Genomic DNA, 10623 nt, shown 5'->3' on the forward strand with positions numbered 1-10623 from the left:
GGGTTTTATTCGTTTCACAAAGATTTGGTGTATGCACCCTTAGCTTTGAGTAATACATGTAAGGATTTTGGAAATATATTTGCAGCAGATATAAAGCTTATTACCGGTATCACACAACCATCATCAGCTGCTTTTGCGACTCTGTAAAAACTGTAGTGCACGGCCGTGCATATATTTTGACTAAGTCATTTACGTTATACAAACATAGCATAAAGACGCGCTAAATTTTAGTGTTGCAGGTGAATGAAAAATATTTTTTTCACCTTAAACAGTCTTTATTTTGGGTATGTAATAAGTAGAACATGTTTGGTGAGGTTCATTGTTGAATAAGATAATATTATGTTCGCAAGAGGCTCGCATTTAACTTGTTCAAAAAATTCAGTTTTTAACTCACTATCATTCAATACCCTCTATATACAATATAAAGAAATATGCTTGGTTAACTAGTTATTGTCAGATTGTGATTTACTACTAGTATTAGCCTGCTGATCAGTCCCTCTAATTTAAACTAAGAATGACAACTCTGTACAAAACAAGAACATAGTTTAGCTTCTGTTATCTCCCTTGTTAATCATAACCTCTATAAATGTATGCCATCTCCAAGACTGACTATTGATTGAAGAAAAGAAACAGTTAATTAGAATATAACTTAATGTATTGTATAAGCCTTTAACTTAGAAAATGTTAAAACATATTTGATGATATTTCAAACTACAAACCTTTAAAAACTATTGCTATAATTTCTCATATAAAACCTTTTACCCTATTTTAGTTTGTGAGAATTCAACCATCTGTCAAGACAGGAATACAATTTTGGTTCTATACATAACAATTTTGTATATATATATAGGCTTGACTGAATTTCATCAAGTTCAAATTGACCGAGTTGCATTTTCAAATTGCCTTAATCACAGTTTTTGGTGATTGAATCACACTTTTTAGCCAACTAGGTCATACTTCTCTCTACTGACTTTATTAACTAAACCACCAGCATAAACATCTTTTGTTAATTTAAATTGCAATATTTAATTTTTTAGATATTCAGTTAAATAACTTCTCAAATAATAAAAAACAACGGAGATCTTTAATTATTCATATAAATCTTCAACATCTCTTTTTTTACAACATTTACATATTATTATTTAGACATCATTTTTAAAATTACGCTAAAGTGTACAATTTTAGTATTTTGATACATTAACATAAAACAAAATTCTGAACAGGACAAATGCAATCCACAAATTAAGCTAAGCATAGTAAGAGGTTCAAGAAAATTTTGAATTACTGATCATGCTGGAGCCAAACATATATCTCTATACCTGTATAGTGACCAATCAAATGTTAAAAAATTATGTTACAAAGATTTTTGACAGGTTATATGGCCTTATATAAATGGTTGTATAAATAACTTAAGCCATAAGGCGAGGGTTGTATTGCATATATCTGTTTATATACTGCCATATAACCTGAATCTTTGTAACAATTTTATGATACTGCAATTTGTTTGAGAAAAACGTTAATTCATAAATCAACTGCAGCCATGTATATGGATTATATAAACTTCATAATTATCCAATGAGAAACAATGTTTCAATTGTGCAGTACTATAAAATATGAGCCGCGTCACGACAAAACCAACATAGTGCTTTGCTAGCCAGCATGGGATCCAGACCAGCTGCGATCCCGCGCAGTCTGAATCAGGATCCATGCTTTGTTCGGTTAAAACTACCTAGTTAAAACTCTTATTACAAACAGAGAAAACTGATAGCAAACAGTATGGATCCTGATCAAACTGTGCCAGGCTGGTCTGGATTCCATGCTGGGTCGCAAACCCTTATGTTTGTTTGTCATGGCGCAGCTTCAATGTATATGTACATCTAGAGATCAATTGTACCACTACCAAGCAACTACCAGGGCCGCCTTAGAATGAAGTATCAGTTGGTTTTAGTCATGCACATAAATAAAATTGTTGTGTAAAAAGCAGTCTTTGAAACTTAGTTTTAGAAGATTCTCATAATAAAAAAGAAAGAATGAAAACACTTTTAAATTTTAAAAAAATCCAATATCGATTTTTTAAATTTAATCAATTTTTCAACCTTTTGAGTACAAAATATTTTTTAAATTTTAAACCCAAAAAGGTCAGCTGATGTCTCGTCCCCTCCCCTTTGGTGTTGGGGTGTTTTCATCATGGGGGGCCCTTTATACCCCTTTTTCTTTTTCCCCCCACCCAAATAAGAGGGACAAAATTGGGGGAAAATTTTTGGAAAAGACAATATTTCACCCGTGCCCTTAAAACTTTAAAAAAAACTGAAAAATCTAAATAATCCCCAAAGAACAGAAATTTCCCCGGACGGGGGTTTTGATTGGGGGTGTGTCCACTTTTTTGTAAAGGGTTTTAAAAATTTTTAGATTTTTTTTAAAACAAACCAAAATTTAACACAGGGTATTAAAAAAATTAAAGTACAAATATAAAATTAGGAATCCAAGTTATTTCAATTCTTCATTATTATAGATCATAATTATGTCTTACATTCCACTGCAGCAATCAATGAAAATAACATTTATGCCATGAAGAATTTGTTGCATACATAAATTCTGATGAATTTTACTATTCTTTGGTAAGCTATATGATTTAAAGTAAATATCTTTCTAAGAAATAATCAATAAAATTGCATTCCATTATTTTATGATTTATCAAAATAAGGAAGAAGACTGGATGAGTTAATAATACAAGAATGCCAAAGAGGTTGTGGAAATTTGAAAAATGCAAATATGAATGTTTGTGGATATGTCGACCCTCGGCAAAAATGCAGGAATTAATCTCTGCAAAAATTTATTGGGTTTCTCTATATTCTAGAAAGGAAAAATCAAAATAATATTTCAATTTATTAATATCAAATGAGATGCAGGCACATCTACATATTTTTCATAAAATTTTTAATTTTAAAGGACACGTGACACACAACATTGATATGTCATCATAGTGTAATTACTATTGGACAAAGTATTACCTTCAAACAGTCGTATAGATGCTGGTCACAATCACAATAACTTTAGTGTCCATGGGTCATGGTTAAAATAATGGTAACTTGGTCTCGAACCTGTCGATGTAGTACGGGCAATGATCATGGGTTCTGCAGCATGCATCAGTCTCATTATGCACTCCTGAAATTACATAGGAACCAGTCTCCAAGATAATAAAACAGAAAATCATTAAACCAGTCCCCATATCAAGTGTTCCTATTGGTCGATCTTGAATTTCTTGAATTTCTGTTACAAATTAATCAATCAGATGTCAGGGATTTAAATTGGTAGTAAATTTGATTTTACGTATAGGACAAAATTTAGAATGGAAGTTTTTCAATAAGATGCCATACAGCAGTAAATGTGCTTAAGAATATTCACATTTATATCAATCGTTATTGTAAGCTCTTGTTGACAGCATTTTAACAAATATTAACTATTATACACACCAACTTTCTACTGATGTCTGTAAAATCCCAGGGAGTATAAAATAAAATACATGTAAAATAATTTACATCTTGCAGTATATTTCCTGATGGCTTTCATAGACAAGTTGTCAACAGTTGCCTGTCACAACTTTGAATTCAAATCCTACAAGGAACTATGAATTATCTCCAGCTTTCTGGTTAGTTTAACAGAGGATGATAATTCATCTTAGGTACCAGCTTATGGCAGAATTATTTCACCAAGGGGCACTTTATATTCTCCTTCACAAGAGAAGCTGGAAAGTCACCCTATGACCAAAGAAGTGTCATGCTTTTAGTCTGAGTTGGTATATAAACATTAAATAAAAAATCTGCTATATACCTAAGTCTTCCATATTTTCTGCCACATTTTCATAACCACACCATTTGGTTCCTGGATAGATGGCAAAATGGCTACCAGCACCACTAGGAGCTCCAGTCTCAAAATCACCTTTAAATGGCTTATTCTACAACAGAAAACTTCATTGTCATACCCATTCATCAAGATTAAGACTAAGTTAAAGAAAGGAATGTTGCATGGTATTGTTTCTACTATAATTATACAAAATTCAAATTGAAAGGCATTTTTGACAATTTTGATGAAAATCTGGTGAATTTGATGTTGAATCTAAATGTTTACTATGGAAATTTAATCTATCTTTATATTTTTACTTCATCATGACATCTTATCATCATGACATATTCCAATTCAATTAAAAAATTTAATCAGTGGGTACTTAACACAAGGAAAATATATATTTGAATAGGAAACCTATGCAAAACAACCATCAGTCTTAGTGCATGTACACTACAACAGCTCTTCTCACCTATCTCTTACTTCATGATGGTCAGACAACATTTAATAGACAAGAGGAGCAACTTGAAATAAAATGGTATTTTGCATATACATTCATACAAGCTTGGTTAAAGCTGCCAGAAGTATCAAGGGATACTGATGGTCATGTAAAATTATTGCCAAAGGGAAGCAGTGCCCTATTGGTTAAAATGTCTATTTCATGGCTTTGAGTCCGTTAGTAATTTTTAAGTAAGACAAACTTTATTTATAGTTGGTTATAGTTAACAATACAAGAAATAAGCTACACCCCAGAAGCCTTTTATTGGTCAAACTTGGTACTATTATGAAGTAATATTTCCTCATACTGGTATGACACCAGTACTGGTCAGTTCAAGGGAGCCAAAGAATGGTCCAAATAAGCTATGAGCTTTTTGCACAAACAAGCTTATATTAATAACTAAATGTTTCTATAATGATGTTTTCTGCATTTACTTCAATGCTTATAAAACTAAAGTTTATCAAGAAGTTGACATGATCACCTATAAGGTTTTTTTAATTAATTTATTCAAATATAATACCTTGACCAACTGATGATTAAATTCCTCGTTATTATCCACAGATCTTCTATCTACACTGTGATACATCTTACATTTCTGCTTCATTAACATGATCTGATTGATACCTGAAATATATAACATAAAATACAAAATGTTAATTATGTTAAAAACAATAGCTGTAGATCATTGCATTTCAATATATTTGTACAGTGTTACTTACAAACAGAGGACAATGACAAACATTTTATTTTCAGAGTGAGATATATTTCATATTACACTCAAAATGATGAGATGTATTTCATGTTCCACTCAAAATAGTGAGAAATATTTCATGTTCCACTCAAAATAGTAAGAAATATTTCATGTTCCACTCAAAATAGTGAAGTATATTTCATATTTCATTGAAAATGATGAGATACATTCAGTAATAATTCAGAAATATTCTCCATTACCTTGAAAATAACTAGGTAAAATAATATAGTGGAGTTTAATACTACAATCTGTATCCATCTCTAGATTTTATTATGATGATGAACAAGTAAAACATACAACATATTGTGTAATATGAAGTACATGTGTATTGATTTGAGACTTGAAAGGTAGATATACCTATATGATATACATGATGTATCCTACAATAAGGGATATCTTTAATATATAAAGCTACATTCATCACATAAAACAATGGTGCAGGAATGTAATCAAGCCGTTTAATAAAAACAATATTACACTAGTGTAATAACAATGCAGAGTGACATCATTTATGCTTAAAATTTAATGAACTTGTTGAAAAAAACAAAACAATACCATGCTTGCCAGAGGCTTGCATGATATTATAATTTTATACACATTGTTCAATAAATTAAGTATTAAATATACACCCATTCAATATCCTCTATCTATATAACTGACTCATACAATCATATTTTATTTTTATTATCTCTCTTAAAAAAATTATATAATGTCACCAGTAGTTCAGGTATATATGTCCTCTTGACCAAATTAAAAATATTTAGAAAAGTTAAAAATTTGATATTTTGCATCAAAACTGCATATGAGCCGCGTCACGACAAAACCAACATAATGGGTTTGCGACCAGCATGGATCCAGATCAGCCTGTGCATCTGCGCAGTCTGATCAGGATCCATGCTGTTCGCTTACCAATCCTATTACAAGTAGAGAAACTGATAGCAAACAGCATGGATTCTGATCAGACTGGCAGATGCGCAGGCTGGTCTGGATCCATGCTGGTCGCAAACCCATTATGTTGGTTTTGTCATGACACGGCTCAATTATGTTCTCTCAAAGTATTATAGTAGTATGGTACCAGGGTATACATATATAATTATATAAAACAAAAGGAATTCATGACTGAGAAATCATACAAAGAAAATTTAAATGAAAAATTGACCTGGTACAGCCAAGAATCAACCAGTACTCTTGACTGCTGATACAGTTCATATATATATATAAATACATAATAAGTATTATTTACCAATGTTTTCAATGGTAACATCAGCACTTTTGAGGAGTTTTTGGCCTTTCTTCAAGTTTGTGTACATTCTACAAGATGACATGTCATTGAGGGATTTTGATGTAGTTGCCTTGACGATGAATGTTCCATCTGTGACATAGAATCTGTTCACATCTTCAGAAATCTTCCATGTTTTGTATGCTACCTCTCCTGTCATACAAAAATAATTTATTGTATAATAAAAACAGCATTATCATCAATCTATTTGTTAAAAATTGTTAAAAAATCTAAGCTGTGCTAGCACTGTTGGCTCACTGCAAATCACCTTGACCTTGAGCAATTTTTGTCAGCTCAATAATACATTGTAATCATTATGTGCAATCAAATGATAACTCAAGCCTCAGAACTAAAAATACATGAAGCTAAAAGGCATAACTATTTAATTTAAAATTTTCCTACAAAAAGCCACTTCCCATGTATGTCAAGAAAGACAACAAGTTATGGTCTTTAAGGTCAAGATTATTTATTGCTGAAGATCAAATTTCAATGAATGAAAATGAAGATCTTGTTCAGTACTTCCATGTGTCTACAACAAAGCAAACAAGTGTGAGAAGAAATGGTGTCTTTTTTATGGAGAAATGTTGTTTCAAAGAGTTTAATGGCTCCAGCTTATAATGATTTTATTGCCAAAGAGATGGACAAACGAAGACACAGACAGACAAACAACCAGAGATGGGCAAACAGACAAAGATGGACAAACAACAGACATACTGACAGAGATGGGCAAACAAACAGACAGAGACTGACTAACAAACATATGAAGATGAACAAATAAACAGACAAACAACCAGAGATGGACAAACAAACAGACAGAGATGGACAAACAAACAGACAGACAGAGATGGACAAACAAACAGACAGACAGAGATGGCCAAACAAACAAACAGACAGCAATGGACAAACAAACAGACAGAGATGGACAAACATACAGACAGAGATGGATAAACAAACAGACAGAGATGGACAAACAAACAGACAGAAATGAACAAACAAACAGATAGAGATAGACAAACAATCAGACAGAGACAGACAAACAAACAGACAGAGATGGACAAACATACAGACAGAGATGGATAAACAAACAGACAGAAATGGACAAACAAACAGACAGAAATGGACAAACTTACATAGATGGACAAACAAACAGACAGAAATTGACACACAAACAGACAGAGATGGACAAACAAACAGACAGAGATGGACAAACAAACTGACAGAGATGGGCAAACAAACAGAAAGAAATGGACAAACAAACAGACAGACAAATTTGGATGAATAAACAGACATAGCTGGACAAACAAACAGACAGAAATGGACAAACAAACTGACAGAGATGGACAAACAAACTGACAGAGATGGGCAAACAAACATAAAGAGGTGGACAAACAAACAGACAAAAATGGACAAACAGACAGAAATGGACAAACAAACAGACAGAAAGGGACAAACAAACTGACAGAGTTGGACAAACAAACAGACAGAGTTGGACAAACAAACAGACAGAAATGGACAAACATACATAGATGGACAAACAAACAGACAGAAATGGACACACAAACAGACAGAGATGGACAAACAAACAGACAGAGATGGATAAACAAACAGACAGACAAAGATTGGTAAACAAACAGACAGACAAAGATTGGTAAACAAACAGACAGACAAAGATGGATAAACAAACAGACAAAGATGGATAAACTCACATACTTAAATGGACAAACAAACAGACAGACATGGATAAACAAACAAAAATGGACAGGCAGACAGAAATGGACAAACAAACAAACAATACAGACAGAAATGGACAAACAAACACAGATGGAGACACAGACAGGCAAACAATTCATCCTCATCTATGCTGACATAAAAGTTTTTTTTTTCTTTTTCTTTTTTTATTTTAAAAATTGAATAAAGACACACACACGACTTTTAACTTACCTGGCTTGAGTTTGTACCCTGATACAGCTAGAAAACAAATTACAGCTGAAAATATCCCGAGAGATGTCATTGTCTTATCTGTTGAATTTTAACCTCCAGAGTAAATAGAATGTTTTAAATTGACAACATTTAAAATTAACCTTATGACCACCTATGATAAGGAAATTCTTGTAGATAAATAAATGTATTACATAAATAAAGTCACAATATAATTTGGTCACATATTCATACGAATAGACTCTATGTCATTTTGACAAAAATAGATGATACTTGATATGTTTCACAAAATTTAATAATTATAAATACAGCTAATATCTAAACATGTACATAATACAGTTAAACTTCTGTATAACAAATTTCCTCTTAATCCAATATAGATGTTTCATGCACATTAAAATTTCAGTAATCAATCTATACATTTATATGGCTTTAATTAACAGGTGGTTATTGTTAACAGGTGATTTTTACTCACTCTTTTAGACAATTGATTCCATACAATCATATAGCAACAAAATTACACACCTGTCACATTGCATACTTAAATGCTTATATTATATTATACTCTATTTTTGAATTGCTTTTGTATGTTGATTTGTATATATTTGTATGTTGTTTTGTATATATTTGTATGTTGTTTTGTATATAGAAATGAGAGAATTAATACACACAGTAGTCACCACTCCAGATCACGACAGTTAGCCACACTGAATTCACCAGAGCACAGTTCAACCACCGCATCGTTCCTGCAGTTTACCAGTACTAGTTGCCTTCACTTTCATAAGGAACTGAAACTTCTGTACATGCCAGAGCAGAGGTACAATGTAAATGACCGTAGAAAGAATTTCATGATCAATCATAACGAACCCAGGTCGCCAAATTCACAGTCCAACGCTCTTACCTATTGAGCTAACCGGACGGCTTCACAAAATGATGGTTTCAGAACAGCTTTATATACTGTCACAAACTGCACTACAGTACAACTGTATTAAATTTAATTATCTCCCTTTATAAATATATATATCATATATATATTAAGTAGTTTATTAATGAGGGAAGACTGGGCATGTCTAACTGTGTTGCCTCTTTAAATAAAGTATTTATCATTATTATGTAATTATTATGATAATTATAATAACAAGCCATTTGCATTTATTTTCTTCAAAAAAAATTAACACCCTGGACAGTAACAGAATTAGACCCCACAGGGGTGTCTCGCAATATAGATAGGAATCAGGAAAATTCAACACCTTAGCCAACATGACTGTCTCTCATGGTAGGTGTTCTTCAAGGTTTCACTGTATATAATGAACCAGGTAGTTGTAATTCAAATACTTATTAGAATGTAAAGACAGGCCCAAAATACTTCTACCACAAGTAATTTACCTGGTTAATTGCTAAATGATAAATAAGTTAATAACCTGAAATAAGTTGATGTGACCTTTAATATTCTTACCATTTTTTTGATATCTTTCAAATTTCAGTCATTCATTTGTAATTTTTTTTAAAACTTTTTTGTTATTTGGCTTAAGTGTGATGGCTTTTAATCCAACTAAACTACTTTCAAGCTCAATAAATCCTGGAACTAACCAGTACTGGTGTGATATGAGGAAACATAAAGTAACCCCAGTAGACACTTTGACCCCTAGGTCACTGCTTACCTTTACACTGACTACCAGTATAATCTTTCATATTAATGTACAATACATGTTTTATGTAACTTATATAATTGATAAACTCCAGAATTAAAAATATTTGGGTTTTTTACAGTTAAAGCTTTTAAAACAGATGCAAAAAGTTGACTATTGTGTCTGGTAGTGAAGCTACAATGGTAAAAGTTTGTATGTACCTTCAAATAAACTGGGAAAAACCTGCATTTGCTGAGTTCGGGATAATGTCTATTATAAATGTACAATATATATAATTCATACAATCTTCTTATTTTGATATTGAATAATGCATAAGCAAAACTCACCCTTCACCCCAACCCAAGTATGTAAAAGAATAAACGAAACAAACACAAAAAACAACTTGTGACCTTATTGCAGTAACAGGTTAATTTCTATTAAATTACAGGAGTTAACCTGTTGCTGCACTAAGGTAACAACTTACTGCTAGCACTAACAGATTCAGAAGGGAGATTGGAGTGGGGCACTCCTGACCATAGAAAACAATGAAATACCATTTAATAAAATAGCATTAAATTATTCAAGTATGAGGTGCTTTTGACCTTTTTTTGTGACTTTAAATTGCCATGTAAATTTTAAAGCATCATATGATGAAAATCATGGAGCTTCTGGGCCCATTACCTTT

At 32.0% G+C, this 10623-nt stretch overlaps 1 protein-coding gene across 1 annotated transcript; it reads right to left on the reverse strand.

The window, feature by feature from the left end:
- Positions 1-2991: 2991 nt before the first annotated feature.
- Positions 2992-8557, reverse strand: LOC132740838 (uncharacterized). The gene is made up of 5 exons (XM_060728861.1): positions 8314-8557; positions 6337-6525; positions 4863-4966; positions 3832-3955; positions 2992-3165 (listed from the first exon to the last, which is right to left on the reverse strand). The coding sequence occupies exons 1-5, from the start codon at positions 8381-8383 to the stop codon at positions 3074-3076; spliced, it is 579 nt and encodes a 192-aa protein (XP_060584844.1). The 5' UTR covers positions 8384-8557; the 3' UTR covers positions 2992-3073.
- Positions 8558-10623: the final 2066 nt, after the last annotated feature.

This window comes from Ruditapes philippinarum, unplaced genomic scaffold (genome assembly GCF_026571515.1).
Source record: "Ruditapes philippinarum isolate M1 unplaced genomic scaffold, ASM2657151v2 ctg393_1_1_1_1, whole genome shotgun sequence".
NCBI lineage: Eukaryota > Metazoa > Mollusca > Bivalvia > Venerida > Veneridae > Ruditapes > Ruditapes philippinarum.